The sequence below is a fragment of the Lingula anatina genome, chromosome 1 (genome assembly GCF_051362555.1).
Source record: "Lingula anatina isolate TDL-2025a chromosome 1, LinAna3.0, whole genome shotgun sequence".
In the NCBI taxonomy this organism is placed as follows: Eukaryota; Metazoa; Brachiopoda; class Lingulata; order Lingulida; family Lingulidae; genus Lingula; species Lingula anatina.
In genome coordinates, this window is record NC_141767.1 from 34,202,830 (window position 1) to 34,221,611 (window position 18,782).

Here is an 18,782-nt window from a genome sequence, read left to right on the forward strand (position 1 = left end):
ATCTGAACCCAGTGATCTGAACCCACCTAGAACCGGATGTTGACATCAAATATTGTATTGTGGGTAGTTTAAAATGGCGCTAGAATTTGTAGGTCAATCTCGACGATGACATTGATGCCGCTACAATGTGCTTTGAAACCTCGGAACAGTAAACAGAAAGCTCGATATAATGTGCAATAAGTTTTAATGTATGTATATGTAATATTGTACGAATTTGTTTTGGATAACTTGAATAATATGATGCAGATTCAGTCAGTTCTAATTCTATCTGTCTCTCTTGGTGTCTCTCAATCTCAGTTTCACACTCAGTCTCACACTTAGGCCTTGATAAAGACACATAAAATGTTACTTGAGTAATATAACTGAATCCCACTTTTCTAGAACACGATCATGTTTGATACTGGAAGTATTCCAAAAGATATATCTAATCAATGTTTGTGGTTCAAAACATTGAAGTTAACATACAGTTGTATTTGTGTCATAATATGACACTCCTTTGGTTTAAGCGTACATTGTGTAAGTCTGCATATCCAAAAATTTACGTCCTTGGCATTTCACAGTTTATGATTCAACTTATTTGATTTGTTCATGTGAATCACTAACATAAACCAAATTAAACCTTGATTTCTACTATTTCAGCCAGTAAAATGAGTTCCAAAACGCCATCGAAAAGAAAAGGCACCCCTCGCAAGTTGTCACTAACACCGCCTCTGAAGAGGTTTTTGTCAGAGGATGATGGTAGCAACACCAGCCCAAGTCATGCGGTGAATGTTACAGCCGCCCAGCCAGCGCAGAAAGTGAACGATTCTGCTGATGAGCCTTATGATAACACCAACAAAGTGGCCGAACATTCAGATGCTAACACCTCAGAAAATGAAACTGAAAATAGGTCTAATGATGTAAAGACTAAAGAATGTACAGGAGAAGGCGCAACTGAATTATCACCAAGTCAGCAAAAGAATACCATTCAGAAAAATATGGAACAAGAAGAAAAGGATAAAAATGATGCCTCAAATGAAGCATTTTGCAGTCAGACCCCCATAGTTTTACCTGATGTTTCCAAAAGTACACCAGAAAAGGCAAGTGAGGCGTCTGAACATTCACATGATTCTGCATTACTCAAAACCATACAGGAAACAACGCCTACTAAAAAGAAGCGCGTCCAACTGGTTAAAGGAAGATCTGGAAAGAAAAGTAGTCCTTTGAAGATCAAATTGACGTCTTCGCCGCGTAGATCGACCAGAAAGTCTCCATTTTTTACTCGTAAAGGTGATGAGGGAAAAAGAAAAGGAACCCCTGGAAAGTCCTCACACACTGAGGCTAGTGAAAGACTTGAACAGCTGAGGGAAGAATTGACATTGTTAAATGAGGAAAGTAAAGGGATCACTACGCATATATTCCAAGGTTCTAGTTCAAGTGAAAAAAAGGGGAGATTGTCAGGTTCAGCTTCACCCCAAAAGGAGGTCACCCCTAGAAAAAGGTTAAGTCAGCAATCTGTTTTAGCTTTTAAATATGTTGAATTCTGATTATTTTCATTATATGAAAAAACTTATGAAAAGCATGTGAACTATTTGGAATCGTATTAAGCTGATGGAGTCCATTGACAAGTGCTTTTAATTATTTTTGCATGTAATTTAGTCCTGTTATTCCTGACATTTTTGCCCATGTGGAAAAGTATATATTTCACACTTTTTAGGGGTAAATCATACACTGTAAAACTTTGTTTATTTTAGGACACCAAGAAAAGTTGGGAGCCCCGTTATGAAAAAGAGGAAAAAGGAAAAAGATGATGATTTAGAGATGGAGAAGCTTATTTTGGGTAGGTTGATGGGTCAACAGGGCTTTCCCCAGAGAGCCATCCAACTTCTTCAGAAGACTACCAATATTTTTGATTTAAGGTTAAAAAGTTTTGATTTGTCAGGATGGGTGGACAGTGTATAAAATATTCTTGAAAAATATGTTTATCAGAAATTTGGTTATACTTTATTCACTGTGTGAATGTCATTGATATGTTTTTCTTAAATTCAAGGATCACCAGACCCAGAAAAGCTACGCATCATAGAATCTGACAGTGAGATGGATCTGTGTCTTGAAGAGAAAGCCAAGAAGAATAATCTCACTGCTAAGAATGTGAAAAACATATTGCATGTAAGTACTGAGAATACAAGTAACAGATTTATTTTTAGAAGTTGAAGACAAACCGAGATTTCGTCTTTATACCCTTATAATAAGTTATATTCCTCCCATTTACAAACTTGTGAAATAGTTAGTTATATAAGCATAAAAGACAAAGGGAAAATGGACTATATATTAAAACTATATGAAATACATTAGCAAAGATAATTGTTGGTAAGTTGAAATTACAGCCTGCTTTGCATTTTAAGTTTTTGATTTGGCTACATTATTATGATATTTAAAGGATGCCATACATCAGATCTGGATGATACAGTTGCAAGTGTTGAGACTTCAAGTAATATAACAATTTCTACATTTTGAGTCTTCTGAATTTGTTTTGTTTGCATTAGTTATAAAATGTGATATTGTATAAATTAACATTCTAGCATGTCCTAACCAATGAACACGTGGTGGCCATGATGAAGAACACTCTGTCCATGGAAGACCCCAGTGAGGCACCTTATGTTCCAAAAATGACCAGAGCTAAGGTCAAGGAGGTCATGCAGAAAGGAAATGTAAGTTTGGAATATCAGAAATGTTATAGAAATTATCTTGTTTTTATCTGTTTAAATTTGTGATGTTTTTCTTTTATACAATTTTCTTTACAGCCTTACCCATAAAAGTTATACAAAATTGGCGAATAATTGGTGAATTTTGTCTAGAAATTATGCCATCCCTTGATATTAGTATTTTATTGTTTTCCAGGTTCCTTTACCACTGCCTTTGTCACCAATCAAAAAGCCACAGAAAGTCAAGAACTTTCTTCAGCTGAGCTTTGAAGATGATGAAGAGGATGATGAATATGTCCCAGAAAATGAGGTACAAAACCTGACATTTTATTCATGTATTTATTTTGAAATTTAAACCTGAATTTCTTTAGAAAGTATAACAACTGAAACAATTAAAAATTTGAACGATGAATATTACATTTTACATATCACTTCTGCTGAAGTATTAATCATAAACCATTGATTTGAAATGAATATATATCATTTCAACACCTAGATCAAATATGATTGTTTTATATTTCAGTCATTTCAAGACAGTGATGAAGACAGCGAGAGTGTGGCCTCCTCTCAGACCAGTGATCTTGGTTCTCCAACTCCAAGGCCTCGAACTCCTTCTACACCCAAGCAGCAGAGAGTGCAGTTAAAACCACTGGGAGAAAGCACCCCAAAAGCCAAGTCCTTGGTGACGAAAGAGCAGGAGCCATCTTTGCCTACAGAAACAGAAAAGGTGTGTTTTTGTGCTAAAGATTTGATAAGGATCATTTGAAGCAAAAAAAAGGGCAGTGTATCTGTATAGTGAGAGAGGGATGTTGGTGTTCTTGTAGATTTCTTTTCTCAAGTTTAGTATATAATTTGGTAATTTGCAATTTAAATAATGGTGTTGATGATGCTTTTATATATAAAGTGCAATTGGTTGGGTGATATTTGGGGTTTGCTAATAGATAAATGTTCAATATAATGCAGCCTGTTAGCTCCCCTAAACCTGCAGCTGAACCAGCCCAACCAGAAAGCAGCAGCACAACTTTGACAGCTGATGCACAAAAGACAAGCACTATTACTGAACCAAAATTTTATACAGTAAGAATTTGGAAACTCTTAAGTCTTTATTTGTTTTCTTCTTTACCTCTTATCCTGCTTATTAATGTTTTAAAAATCCACATAAAATTGTAGTGTTGACTTCAAAATAGTAGCTTATATCTCATTATATTGCTAATTCTGCTTTTACCTGATGATAGTTTATGTTTATTCTAGGAGACTATGGGTCCTCCCCTTGAATTGCCCCCAAAGTCTAAACTTAGTAAAGGAGAAAAAACACAAGCGGAAAAATCTGAGGAAGTATGTATTGAATTTCTTTGGTATAAGCCACATTATTTAAATGTTAACACATTAAATTTTTTATGAAACAATATTGATAAAACATTCTTGTCCTAGAATGAAGGAAAAGTGAAGAAAGTATATGCTGTGGTAATAAAAATTGTCCACTTTCCTCTAATATTTGAGTCTTTATTAAGTTAAGTTCCTATATTGTTATATATTGTTCCTATGTTGTATATCCTATATTCCTATAGTTAATTTTATATTCTGTTTTGGCATAAAACATAATTGGTAATACTAATTCATTATATCTAAGGAGAATATTTTTTTTCACTTCAGGATACCATTGCTCTTCGAACCAGATCCAAGCTTCCTTTAAAGGACACCCCCCTGGATGTGATAGAGTCTTCCTTTGTGGCCCCAGACATCACTCCTGATATGTATGACTTTGAACATGATGACCAGGAATGGACAGGGTTCTTGACTGGGCTGCTCAAGGATGATGGTATGGCTTTGTCATATGCTTGCTGTTTCCTTTTTTATTAATTTTTTATGGAGCATAAGAACACATTTATTATAGTAATCAGAGAAGGAATTATATATTTGATAGATGTAAACTCAGTTATGAGGTTATTGGGAAAGGTATTTGATGTGCTCTGTAATTTAGATGTTTATATCTGTAAGACACAAAAGTATCAGCTGAATTTTTTCCTACCCCCTTTTTTCCAATTATGAACACAAAATAAAAACTTTTATTCTTTTGGAAGTCATAATATAGGACATAAAATAAAAGTGCCATTTTGATTATTTGACAAATTCTGAAAAGCATTTTGGTAGGTAGGAAAAGTCCCCCATTCATTTCATTGCATGTTTTTTTTATTACTTTTTATCCCTGCCAATGTGAAACTTATACTTTTCATTTCAGACCCCAGTTTGTTTGATGCAGTAGAAGATGAAAGCATGGATGACCCAGAATATAACTTTCTGGCTGATGAAGAAGAAGTGGATGAGGAGGATTACAGAAATGATCAATCTGTCCGGGTGTCAAGTAAGGCATTTCATTAAATTAGATATTATTTTATTCAACTTGGAAATGTTTTCTCTCAAAATTTGTATGTAAAACAAGAATCCATTACTAGTGACATCTGCACAAAAGAGGAACTGTGAAAGTCTTTAATTGTTTGCCTTATTTAAAAGAGGATACAGTTTGTCTAAAAAGGTGATACTTCAACACTTAATGCAAGTATAGACAATGCTTTAAAAATCGCCAGATGTTTATGAGTGTCTTAAATTTGTCTTTCATTGGACAGTCTTAGATAATATCAATGAGCTTTCCCTTACTGTCTTCAGAAAAAGAACTGAATGAATTAATGGATGAAGTATTTGAGGCCTATGGTGGCTGGGAGGGGCTGGAGCAAGATGATGACAAGATTGAAGAGGAGATGTGGACTCAAGGATTATTACAAGGAACTAGCTGCAAGTAAGGCCAAAAAATATATAAAAAGGGGAAAAAATAGACATTTTTGTGATTAATACAGTGAAATTATTAAACAACTTATTTTCTTAATTTAGTATATGTAATAATTATTAGCTTTAGTTGTATTTCTCTATATGTATGTATTGTACATTATCAACACAGAAATGTTGTATTTAGCTACAATAAATTATCTGATAAATAAATTGAAATGCCAAGTTGAAATATAACACAATTTTTAACACGAAGAAATTTTTATTACACAGTGAAAATGAGCATAATGAAATATACTTGATGTTTCTTCAGAGTTGACAACAGGCTTGTTTCCAAGATGGTGCAAGATGGAGAAGTGGTTAAGAAAAAAGACAGTAAAAAGAAAGTAAAAGAAGCTGATAAAATCCCTCAAGTAACTCCAGAGGAGAGGGCACAGTTGGATCTACAAATGAGAAAGGTAAAATGTATTTTTTAATCAAAATTTAAAATTTGTATTCTACTTGTAGATAAACGTATGAAAAATAAAAAAAGTTGAATAAACTTGGCTCATGTTTTTTAAAGACAAATATATCTTAATGATTAATGAATTGAATACAGCATAAATTAACAAAATGAAATTAAAGAATAAAAAAGGTATAGCAGAAATGTCTTGCAAGTTTGACTACTGTCTCTTCACACATTTTTCACTGATATTCACTGTATTCACAAACATTTCTTACAGCATGTGCAGTTGTTAACCCAGATGTTTGTGCTCTCCAAACCAATACCAGATTATTCAGAGGTGGCCTCAGCAAGTAGAAAACTCTTGGTGAGTTCATTCCTACCACTTGTAACATAATGCTTTATGTTTTAAGGCTTTTGAATTAGATTTGCTTTATCGAGTCTGTATTTGGGTTATTCCTGAAGGAATACTGGAGAGGGGTGAAAAAGTTCTTCTTAAAGAGGTTTGTCTTGCAGTGCCTCGAAAAAATTGCGTATGGATACGAGGATACAAGGTTGGAAATCTTGAATTTCTTATTATGAATAGTAAAAAAGGAATTTGTTATTGCAACATCACTTAATAAATTTCACTGGGTTGATATGATATGTCATTCCAGGAGGAAGTAGATCTGTTCAGACAGAAGTCCCAGGCAGGTGCCTTGTCAGCATTCAATGCCCTCAACTTGCCAGATGCTCTGACAGTGGTGAAGAAAGAAGACGAACAGGTCTTCCCGTGTGTGACTGTCACAAATCTGAAAAAGAAAAGAGGCAAAAGGGGTAAGGGCGCAGTTTAGAAATGCATCAAGTGAATGTTTATTTCTCCCTTGCGACTTATCTCAGTTGATGATGTACTCTACCTTGTTCAAGCAAGCAATTTTTTTTAATAAGCAGTTTGCAAAAAAGAATTATTGTATTATTTAGTTTATGATTAAAAAGAAAAAATATATATTATGTGTTTTCATATTATAATTGTATTATTAATCGTATATTTTAGTGTTCGACCCACCAGAACTAAATAGCCACCAGATGTCAGTGTTTGTCAACAATACTGTCTTCATGTACCCTTGGTTGGTTCCACAAAGTGGGCTCTTCCCAAGTACAGTGATGTTCCCGCAGAAAGTGTTCTTCACAGAAGCAGAAGACAAGTAAGTGATGTTGATATTTGAACCATGATTTATAAAGGAATTGCATTTTCTATTTTTCTGACATAATTGTAACAGGTCTATCTCGTCACAGAAATAAACGTCTGGACCTGACATTACTTAGAGATGTGTGTATGGGTGTTTGTGTTTGTAGAATTCAACATCAAGACCCCTCAAGACTCAAGTCCTTATAAAAAAACTGCTCCCTTGACTTCACTGCCATTTATTTCAGCACTTTTTATCATACATTATTTAGGAGGTTGATATATTTAAGGTTAAACTAGTTAAGGGTCAGCATATTTTAAGTTGTGCAAATTTATATCATGTTTTTCTCTATGAAATGATTTTTCATTTCAGTCTTTTGGCTCTTGGCGAATACCAATTCAGTGCATTCATGAAGAGATCAGAATTGATTAGATATTTTCTCTTGCCAACCAAATCGGCAACACAGATTCGGATAAGGACAAAGAACATGTGTGCTACAAAAAAGGGGGATAACTTGATCAAGGTAAATATTTGTTTTATTGTTCAAAGCTAAAGTTAATCCCAAGTGTAAATATTATAGTCTGATGTTTCTTGTGTATATTTTCTTTCTCTTCTTTCTGTCTGTCTCACTCTGTTTTCATTGCTTTTGCTACATTTATGGCACATATCCATAATGAAATTTGTGAGACAGATGTAATCACTGAACCTGTAAATTTGAAATCCATACTGGGCTTGTTATAAAAGTAATTAAAAAAAAAACAGTGAATTGAGTATAAGATAACTGATCAAAATGAATACATTACATGAAAGCAGCAGGAGAAATATAATGATGCTTATGCCTTATAATGACTATCAAACTGTTCAAACTCATTTATTTTCAGAGAGTAAAATCAGGAAAGTTTGAACCCCAAATGCCAATTTTTTATGAAACATTGGATCTGACAAAGATAAAACCAATCATTGAACTGGACTGCACTCAACAGCCATGTTGGATAGAGGTATTCTTAGACTGGGTTCCCACAGATTTAGATTGATCCATCTAGATCGACATAACTCCCTGGGGGTTCATGCTAAATTGCTGTCAGCCGAGCGCGCACGAAAGTTAATTACCCCCTCACAGCTTTCAGTAGGCGGGACACATTTAAGCCGGCTAAGCTGACTGCATTCTAGTGAGACTCTCCACGGGGATAGGTCGATCTAAAATCTGTGGGAATGCCGTCTTAAACTTATGCTGGACCTGTCTATTCATTCTGAAGTACATGAAATTATACTAATGTATTGTTTTCATTTGGAGCATTTTTAAATATTAGAATATGGCAACTAATGGTTGTTAATTGGTGAAAACGTCTGTCTTTCAGAAGTACCATAAAATATTTTCAAAGGAAGGATCCAAGAAAAAGAGAAAGACAAAATTGAAAAAGCATAATAAGGAAAAAGACAAAGGAACACAAGGTGAAAATAAGAATGGTCAAGGAGAAAATGAAATACATGACACAAAAGATATCGGTACAGATTCCGAATGTTCCACATGTTGTTCCTCATGTGGTTCTTCATGTGACTGTACTTCTGGATCAGAAGACGAGGAAATGAACAAAATTTCAAAAGATACCACAATTAGCCCATCGTGCGGTGGAAACCCCAATGACAAGGGTGAGACCACCCAAAAACCAAATTTTCAAAAGGAGACGGAGACAGCTGAGGAGGACCCGGCTTTAAGAGACCACTCTGATGTGGGCTACAGCAAACACAAAGGTATCCAAATCCATTATGGGACCAGCGGGAGAAGCACTCCCACCTCAGGCACCACCACCATTTCTATACAGGCTGATCAGGCAAACAGAAATAGCCCCACACAGTTTGTGTCCATCCAAAAATTTCAAAGTTCAGCTGAAACATCATCTTGTCAGGCTAATCCTACAACTTCAGTGCCTGCTTCTTCAGGAGGGGCTGGCAGTGGAAAAGGACCTAAAGTGGACCCAAGAAAACCTCACCTAAAGCCGATTGCTCCAGCACTTACAGGTGGACCAATCATCATAGTTGCAGGTCCTCAGCAGATGGGAGCCATTATCAGTACAGATAAAACCTCTGGTGCTGTCATTCTCAATCAGCAGAGTCCTCAACAACAGCGAAGTACCAGTCCAGTGCTTATAATGACCAGTCCACAGGTGGTCAGCCAGCAGGTGGCCACCGTGAATGAAAGTAGGAGTGTGACTGTCCAGTCAGTGTCCAGTGTACCGACATCTGGTGGTAATGTCATTGCAAATAGCAGCATTGTTACTGTTCTTCCTTGCTCTGAATCACGGACTTTGAATTCTGGAGTGAATGGAAGTGGAGTCCCTAATGTTACTGTTAATGCAACTGCTGCAACTCAACAAAATTCCCCAGTTGTTGGTAAAATTGGTGCTGAAGTGTCTAGCCAAGAGAATGCCAAAAGTAAAGCTATAACTCTTAATGAGAACAGCCATGCTTCTAGTGATATAGGGGTTACGATAAGCATGCCAACAGGAGACACATTGCCAGAACCTGCTGATGAAGAAAAAGGCAGTAATGACAATGATATTGCTACTGCTGCAGCTCTTCTACATGTCTCCAAGTTTGTGAGTGAAACAGGCACAGAGGTGTGTAGTCAAGAGAATGAGATAACTAAAACTACAAGTCTTAATGAGGACAGTCGTGCCTCCAGTGATATAGGGGTTACTATAAGCATGCCAAACCTAACAGGAGAGGGGTTGTCAGAATCTGCTGTTGTCCAGAAAGGCAGTAATGACATTGACAATGACAATAACAATGCAACTGCAACATCGGAGGCTTTGGAAATGGCTGGATTGAACAACATGTCACCGGTGAAGCCAAAGGACTTGGACAATGATTCAAATTCGCCTACTAAATCAGCTGTTCAAATCATGGCCAGTGTTGCAGGTTTTATGATCACACCCCCGAAAAGAGTGCTGAACTTAAATGAAGATGCTCTTCATTCTCCACCACAAATAGGGAATTTCTCAAAACTTTCAACTCAGAAAGCTGTGAAAATGCCTCAGTTGGTCTCTCCAAGATGCAGAACTATTGCACCAAAGACTCCAGAGAAAACGCCAACAAAAACCGTTTCGCCTTTTCTGAAAAAAATCCAGAAAAGTCCCAGAAGACAACTGCTGCAGCAACAAGCTAGGGCAATTCTTCCAAAAGGATTTATTTTCACAGCCCCCTCCGTATCTCCATCTAAAAAAGCTGCCCACGCTATAACTGAGAAAATCAAAAGAGGTGGTTTGTCAAGAAACATGCCCACAATCCTAAGGCGGAGTAGTCGTTTGAGACAACTTCTGCCAAAGGATCCAGCCAAGGAAAGTTTTGACACTCAGGTTGTCCCTGAGGGCGACATCCCAGATGAAGATGAAGACCAAGATGACGATCTTGCCGATGCTGATGCTGAAGCTGCCAGTGAATATGACACCATGGAATCTGAGTATGTATCTGATGAAAATCAACAGGACAAGGAAAACCAGGAAGATGCGAGTAAGATTAAACCTCAGACTAAGAAGAAATTGACCAAAAAGAGGACGACCCAGAGGAAAACTAATCGAGTGATTGGTCCACCGAGTGATGGAAGTGATGATGAGGATGAAAGCCCAGATGAAGATGATCATCTGGCACAACTAATGGCGGCTAGTTCTACTATTGGGTAAGAAAGATTTTTTGCTAACAAATCTTTTGTATCTCATAGTTTGTGACTTTTATTTAAAGCTATCTTTTTGAGGGTTTATAACCCTTGTAAACAGGTGAAGAGCAAACATCTTTCTTTTTTATGACATTTTTTTTTACTTAATTGTTGAAGAATAAAACAAAATTTGATTAGTTTTTGGTTTTTTTTTAATTTAGATTTTTATGATAATGAATCTCGGTCCTGTAAGAAGAAAGATGTTCAGTCACAGCAAAAAATGAAAAAGCTGCAAGACATTAATTAAAATCAAGATTGGTTTTCACTGTCATAAAAAGAAGATAAACAACATCTAATTATTTTAGATTCAATCCTCAAAAGAGATCTTCCCTACAAATGAGCAAGAAAAGTAAGGCAAAGAAGAGAAAGGAGGCAACACTAGCTATGTTAATGCCAAATCTTATTGAAGCCGATACCTTGGTAATATTCATAAAAAGTTGCTTCATTGAAATACTTTTTAAAAAATATTGACTGTGGTTTAGAGTAAAACTGAAATAAGGACAAGATCTCATAAAGATGCATGTTAAGATAATTCTTTATTTTAATCTATTAAATAATGATTACAAGATTTCACATTTAATAATTCTCTGTAAATATATTTCAATATATGAGAAAAAGTCACCTTTCAGTATTGAGATGAAAAAGTTAAACTTTCAGTGGGAGCTTTCAATGTTTCAAAATTAAAATTGTATGGCTCAGTTTTCAAAGGGAGGTCAGATTTTAAGGTCAGGCTACTATGACAGCTTCATCTTGTGCATAGAATAGTCTTATAATTGATTTACTCTTTAATCTTACAGAAAGATGAAAAGGACACAGCCTTTGCCCAAGCCTACTTAACTAAAGTGAAGGAAACTTTGAAGAATGACCTCGACACCTATGAAAAGTTTCTTAGAACTTTGTATGAGTTTGAGAAGAGTCAAAGTTCACCAGTGCAAGTAATTAATATCTTTCACTCTTTTTCTTTGTAATTTAATTCAGTATTCAGATAAGTTTAACAAGTGTGATTTAACACCTGCAGGGTTAATTAAGAACAAAAAAAACATTTTCATTCATAAATTGTTAAAGCACTCAGTTTTTCAGTTCCAAAAAGCTATGTAGTTCATTAGCACAGTTGGAAGTTCCTAATAATACGAAGCTGTCTGTATCTGCTAAATGTCATATGTATGGAACACATTATGCGGTTATCTTTCAGCCGGCTCTGAAATATTTAACATCTTTAAATATGAATGGAATCCCTACTGATATACAGTGCCTGATTGAGTTCTGGTCGAAGATTTATTCGTTGACATCCTGAGAGTCCTCGTCTAATTTCCAAGATTATAGTTAAGATGGACCAGATGTAGAAAGTTTAGTTCTAGAAATTATGTATTCAGTCAGATGTCTAAGATACATTTCAGAGAGTTGTTGTCTGATCTCGCGCGGATGTCACAAACACTTTCATTGGCTTTTTACTGGCAAAGTTGTTTTGCTGCAGCTTACGTGTCTTTGAAATGAATAGAGTTTTCAGCTCGGACCTGAACCTGTTCCCACAGATGCAGTACAGAAAAAAATTAATGCTGTGATTAGTGTATGTTAAGAAACTTGCAACTGTGGACAGCAGTGAATAGAGTCCCATATCTCTGGATGTTCTTTGAAATGTTGAATATCTCACAATGATCAGCATGACGTGAGGCAGTGAGAGAATCAGAAATGAGATGGAGACTGTCAGGAGCAGGATCATTACTTTTCTGTTCTGCTGGTAATACTTTGGAAAGAGAAGTTGAGCTCTAGTTATGTTGAATTTCTTACTCCTGGCTTTAGCTTTACTTAATTCTCTCAACAAAAGACTGTTTAGTATAAGCAATAAAGTGCTTGGAAAGAATGAGTACAAAACTCCATCAATCCAAGGCCAGATGAATTGTCCGAAGTTCTCAAAGTCAGTTGAAATGGTGCAGAAACCACGAGTATTTAAAGAAGCTGTCCAGAAAAAGTGTATGTTTGCCAGGACCAATAGTGTTGCAAGTCCTGTTATCAGCCTTAGGGCATTTCTTGTTGATTTCCACTGAAAGGGGTCATGAATAGCAGCAAATCTTTCTGCAGTCATGATAACTATCATCCAAACAGCAAAATAATATCCCCAGAAGTGAAGAAAGGTAATCCCTTTGCAAAAATAGTCATTTTGGTTCAGGACGTCAAATCCAGTGAGGTGAAATACCCAGCGTCTTGTAGCACCAATGAGAAGGACCAGGTTATCTGCCAAGGCCAACACTCTAGTATGATAGCTGATCACTCTGTTTCTTCTTTGGATTTTTTTCTGTCCCATCACCACAAAGTTTGTTGTATTTCCGAGGAGTCCAGTTATGATTAAAACAGGCAACATATACTGGTTTAGAACTGTGGAGATTTGATAATATGTTGTATCATGTAACTGTTCCCAGAAGGCTGAATTAGAGTAATTTTCCATCTTCAATGAAGTGTACTACTTTTTCTTAAGAAGAAAATTGATGAAGTTCAGTTCTTCAATACAATCACAGTTTACGTCAGTCTTTATCTTAGATCTGTAGCATCTGTTTTAAAGTGATCCTTTCTTAGAAAAAAAATCCCGATTTTCTCTTCCATGGTGTTGAATTTTAGTGCAATCCTCTCTTATCAATTCTTGCTAAGCTTTCGGCAGATCTACCTCATTTTTCAGCACAGATGTAGAAATGTATTATTTATATTGTTTGGCGCCTTGTAGAATAATTGTTTTTTGTTGCTAAAAGGCTCAATCCCATCCAGCTGTGTTTTGTTGTTTTATCAAATGATAAGGTGTTTTTTGTACACTATTGTAGTTTGATCTGCTAGCTTGTTTACTCCCTAGTAACAGTGTTTGTGGTTCAAATGATTCAATTTGTGGCCTTAACAGAAAAAATGGCTCTGGTCAACCTTTCCATCCTTTCTGACAGTTGTATTTGACAACTCAACATTTGTATTCTGTCCATTGTTTTTTTCTTTGATTTAAGATTTTCTAGAAGTCCTACATGTAAAATTGTCTTAAAAGTTACAGTATTTCATTTAGTATACATTCCTTGATGTACTTACTCAGTTGAAATTAATTTTTTTGAGAAATTAAATACTTTAGCAAGAATGAAGCACCTTTTGACATATGATATTCAAACACAGGTCACAGGCATTTGCTGAATTGATTAAAATATAGGGCATAGAGTATTGGATTAATTTAAAAATACCTTGTACTTTGGGTAGAGACCTTGAAAGCTAAGTTCATTTGAAAAAAAAATGTTTTACATAATGTCTGTACTGAAGTAAAGGATGATTGATAATATTTTTAATATTTAACCAATGAAACATTTTTTTTTAGTATAGGGGATTAATATATTTATATTTTACAAATCACAAACCAAACAGATTTTTTCCTTTTTCGGCTGTTATTTTAAAAATCAGAATAGTTTTGTAAGCTAGATTGGTGTTGCCTCTTCGCGGATATTGATGTTGTGTCCTGTCAATGAAGCTATGTAGCTCCTGAAATGATGGTGTGGCCATTTTAAAATTGTTTTTAATGTGTTTAAACATATTTTAAAAGAACACTTGCTTCAAAATCAAACATCTTATGTCAACGTCATAAATTATATGATAAATCTCTTATCTGCATTGTAGTGAAGCTTTGATAATTCCAGTCATATTATTGTTTCCCATTCCAGCTGTATAACAGTATCAGAATATTGCTAGGGAACTTCCCAGACCTGGTGAATGACTTCTCAGGTTTTCTTCTCCCAGAGCAGGCAGTGGAGTGTGGCTGCTTCATGGCCAACAAGGAGTTTGAGAAAGTCAGGATTTTTTTGAGGAAATTGGAGGTAAAGAAATATTGTATTGTTATAAATTTTTTTTTATACTTGAAAGTGCATTTGCTCTGATTTCAAAAGTTGATAATGTTTTTGTTTTTTTTTTTTTTTTTGAAAATGGAATATTAGGTGTCTACATTGGTTGCAATAGACTTGCTTAATCATGGTGTGTAATTAGCATTGGTTTAATAAGGAAATTGTTGCTGATTCAGGTGTTTAACGTAGAATTTTTAAATGTCAAATGCTGGACAGGTGTTAAACATAGAAAGTGCTGTTAATTTAATTGTTCGTAATCTATTATTCTTATTATTTTTTTGTGCCAATTGAATTGCAATTATATCTATCTAATCTATATTTAGGTTTGTTTTGGGAGGGATTCAAGTCACTATCAAAAGATCCTGAAGGTATTTTCTCGTTGGCAAAACAAAGGCAAAGGAAATGTTGAAGAGCTGAAGACCACTGTGAAACCATTGCTCAAAGGACAGGCACATTTACTGGAAGAATTTTCTACATTTTTTATGGATGCAAGGCCACCAGAAAGGTAAAATTGGTATTGAAAATGTATATGTGTTCATGTATAATCACTTCTACAAACATATTACACTAGAATCTTTCCTATATCCACACAGAACTTAATAAAAAATAAGTAAGGGGTCAGATATTATATTGCACATATATACAAACATCTTTATTTGCCAAAAGACAGAAACACACGGCATGCTTATGATGATGAAATTTTACAACAGGTCAATGTCTACACTTTAACTAAAAGTGTACCTGTATTTGCTCATTTTCATCAGAATACATGACATGCTTTTTCCAAAACCTTGAAACAGTCCAGAAAAGCATGACCATATCAGCTCTTGTTGCCAAAGTTGACAGCAGATATATGATCAGTAAAATTCTCTTTCTTATTCCAGTCAAATGAATTGTTTTGAAGAGGTGAACCTAAGTGACAGTGGGGATGAAAGCAAGATGGCTGCCCTCGACGGTTTTGAAATAGTGGAACTTCCTGAAGAAGACACAGACTGTGGCACAAAACGATGTCGATGCAACTGCCATCAAAATACTCAAGATGAAAAACTAAAGAAAAAGAAGAAGCATTGTGCCTCTTGCTGCCCTCTTAAGGTGAAGTTTATTGATCAAAGTGGCATACTATTTGAATGTCATTTTTTTCTACAAAAGTTATATCTTAAAAAAATATGAATTTGAGGAAATACTTTTTTTCCAAAAACTGCTCCGTTGAACACTAAAATAAGCATTCTTTAGACTTTCTGGAGACATACTGAACATTATTATCTTTTATGTCCAGAGTGGGTCATTTTGCCCCAATTATACCTTGCTGTGAGAAAAACAACATTTTAGAACAAATTTATATTTTTCAGATTGTCGATGGAAGAATTTATCTTCAGATGGGTTCAAAGAATCTGAGACCAGCACAGGTGATATTCCACCATCCCCCCAAAGCAGCCTCCTCACCACCTTCTTTCTCACCACCGCACACAAACCCCTCCCAGCATTCACCAAAAACTGCTGCCAGGCAACAAAACGCAAACGAAAAGAGTAACAGTGCAAAAGAGGATGTCTCCAATTCAAATCAGCCAGCCAGCAGAAATGGAAATGCACCCAGTGCTGCATTTCCAAACATTGACATGAATTTACAGGAACAATCAATTGAGTCAGGAAGGATGCAAAATTCCACTGATCAAAAATTGAATGAAGAACTGCATGCTATGGACTCACCTGTTTCAGAAGTGATGCAAAGTACTCAGATATCTGAACTGTCTAGTGATAGTGATCTCCTCAAGGCTGCTTTACGCCAATCTGGTATAGAACCTAATTCAAACTCAATGGACGGACAGACACAGTTAACAGTGACCCCCTCTCGATTGGGTCCTATTATGAGCAGTGACATTATGTTACCATCATCAGCAGCATCAGCATTTTCCAGAGTGACATCATCTTCATCCTCACAGTCGTCCTCTGATGTCCAAGCAAAGTCAGGCTCACCATTGGGTTTAACATCTAAGACTCAAAGAAAAGTCGAAGTAAGTTTATTTCAGTAATATTCAAGTATTAGAATTGAGGAGTGTCAGCCGACTGCATGTCATACATATTCATGTAATTTGTTTTATTTGTGGCTTATTTTAAAGGACAAAAACAGTGAAATATTTTGCACTGTTGTTTTGTCCTTTTATTATTTGCCATTATTGTAAGTTTCATTTTGATAGAATGCTTATGAATGCTTATCAACCTTTAATCTCATTTGTTGTTCATTGATTTTCTCTTTAAAATTTAAAATAAATTGAATTAGATTTAAAACACAGCCCTAAATTTTTTGTTTATGATGTGCTTTCAGATGAAAATACAAAGACCTAGAAAAAGAGCCAAGCTGGTGACATTGTCCACCACAGTTCCATCTCATGTACCAGAGCACTCAGCATTCTCAGTTGCCAGCCAGGCATCAAACCCAGACTCCAGCCAAACAACCACTCTGGAAACCACTGTCCAGGCAGAACTGCCAGTTGTATTAGAGACACTGAACATGCCTGAGAAATTAAGTGCACCCGAGGTATCCAGTGCTTCTTCTGAGAAACCCAGTGTACCTGAAAACCCAAATGCCTCAGAGAAGACGAGTGGAGCAGATTCTAGAAGGATAGTAATGAAGATTAATTTGACTCAGAACAGTGCAGTTACCACGGTCTTGCCGCACAGTGATGATTCTGAAAGCTCTAAAGATTCTTTTATTTGGTCTAGGTAAAGAGTTGTTCATTTATTTCATTGTGTCCCATTGTACTTTGGTACTTAAAATTACACACGACCAAATCTTTGATCTAAGATTATATTTAAACTTAAGTCCAGGACTTGGTATTTGTTAGAAGTTCAAGTCCTATCTGTTTGGCTAATTTCAAGTATACAAGTCTACATAGTATATTTGCTTATATAATGCATTGGGGAATAAAATATTATTTGCCCATTGCATAATATCAGTTGGCCCAGGCTTTCTAGATGGACTTTTTTCATCAAAATTATTCTGCATTGTTGAATTTTTTAATTTCAGAGAGGATGACAAAATAATCTTAGAGACATGTAAAACGGAAGAACCTACAGATGAAACTTTCATCAAAATAGCAAGTCAGCTTTCTAGCAGGACAGCAAAACAGGTGAACTATGTAATTCGTTAAGAGCTGTTGGTTAAATCACTGTTAGTCTTGCACATCTCTGATAAAATTTCTAGAGCAAAATAGTCCATATTTTCATTAAAGTAAGTTATTTCGAACAGAAGTTTAGTGGCAATATACACCACAATTTTTTATATATGTAAATATACTCCCAAATTCAAAAATGTTGCAGATTGATCTTAGATATATATATATATTTTTTTATTTCAGGTTCGGAACCGTTTTTACACTTTGATGGATATTTTCTCTGATGATGGTACTTGTGATGGCGATGACATAAGTACAGACTCCAATGATGTGTCTCTATAGTAATATGTGGAAGACATCGACTTGTGAAGTTCAACATTAAGAGCATTATTTCAAGACAATGGTGTTCTTATGTATTTGTGAAAATGGATTATATTACCAAGTTGCCAGAAAGGTTTTCTTTTGTTTACTTTAACACTGGGGAATTGCACAGTGTGTGAAGTATGCTTCAGCAGAATTACTTTTATTGCAGTTTGAAATAGAACTGCAGTGATTGAAATTGTCAAGGTACTACATTATCAAAATGTTTTTGTAGTATGCATACATCAGTTATTGGGATCATGTGAGATCTGAAGGATTTTTCTTTGTTGACATAATTATTTAAAATTTGATGGTTTATCGACCATTGTAAATTTTTTCAATAAAGTATTTGAAAGTTCTGTCATAGTTTTCATTTAAAACATGTACTTGTTTTTAGACCACTGTAATAGTTCTGTTGGGTCGAGAGATAAAAAAAAATCTTTAAAATACAAATTAAGCAAGTAGTCATGTCAAAATGTTGCCTTGAAACCAAACTAATTGCCACCAAATAGTTTCAAATAGCATGGCATAGACAAATAAGTTTCAGTACATTATTTCCTGAAAAATTACATTTGACAAGAAATTTTAAGACTTTAAAGCCTTCTTCCTCGCTGCATTTGCACAGACATTTTCTGGTTACATACTTTTTGTGATTTACTGACTGGAGAGA

General features: G+C 35.3%; 2 protein-coding genes across 2 annotated transcripts; one reads left to right on the plus strand and one right to left on the minus strand.

The window, feature by feature from the left end:
* Positions 1-20: 20 nt before the first annotated feature.
* Positions 21-18,472, plus strand: LOC106152807 (GON-4-like protein). Its single transcript, XM_013526546.2, has 28 exons — positions 21-188; positions 640-1,480; positions 1,734-1,819; positions 2,030-2,148; positions 2,562-2,690; positions 2,881-2,994; positions 3,208-3,411; positions 3,648-3,761; positions 3,936-4,019; positions 4,338-4,503; positions 4,924-5,046; positions 5,349-5,478; positions 5,779-5,923; positions 6,188-6,274; positions 6,564-6,723; positions 6,941-7,091; positions 7,446-7,596; positions 7,955-8,071; positions 8,432-10,749; positions 11,091-11,205; positions 11,583-11,720; positions 14,463-14,615; positions 14,963-15,144; positions 15,524-15,731; positions 15,989-16,651; positions 16,963-17,360; positions 17,665-17,767; positions 17,996-18,472. The coding sequence occupies exons 2-28, from the start codon at positions 648-650 to the stop codon at positions 18,092-18,094; spliced, it is 7,290 nt and encodes a 2,429-aa protein (XP_013382000.2). The 5' UTR covers positions 21-188; positions 640-647; the 3' UTR covers positions 18,095-18,472.
* Positions 12,149-13,291, minus strand: LOC147764292 (putative G protein-coupled receptor B0563.6). The gene has a single exon (XM_087000555.1). The coding sequence runs from the start codon at positions 13,226-13,228 to the stop codon at positions 12,179-12,181; it is 1,050 nt and encodes a 349-aa protein (XP_086856681.1). The 5' UTR covers positions 13,229-13,291; the 3' UTR covers positions 12,149-12,178.
* Positions 18,473-18,782: the final 310 nt, after the last annotated feature.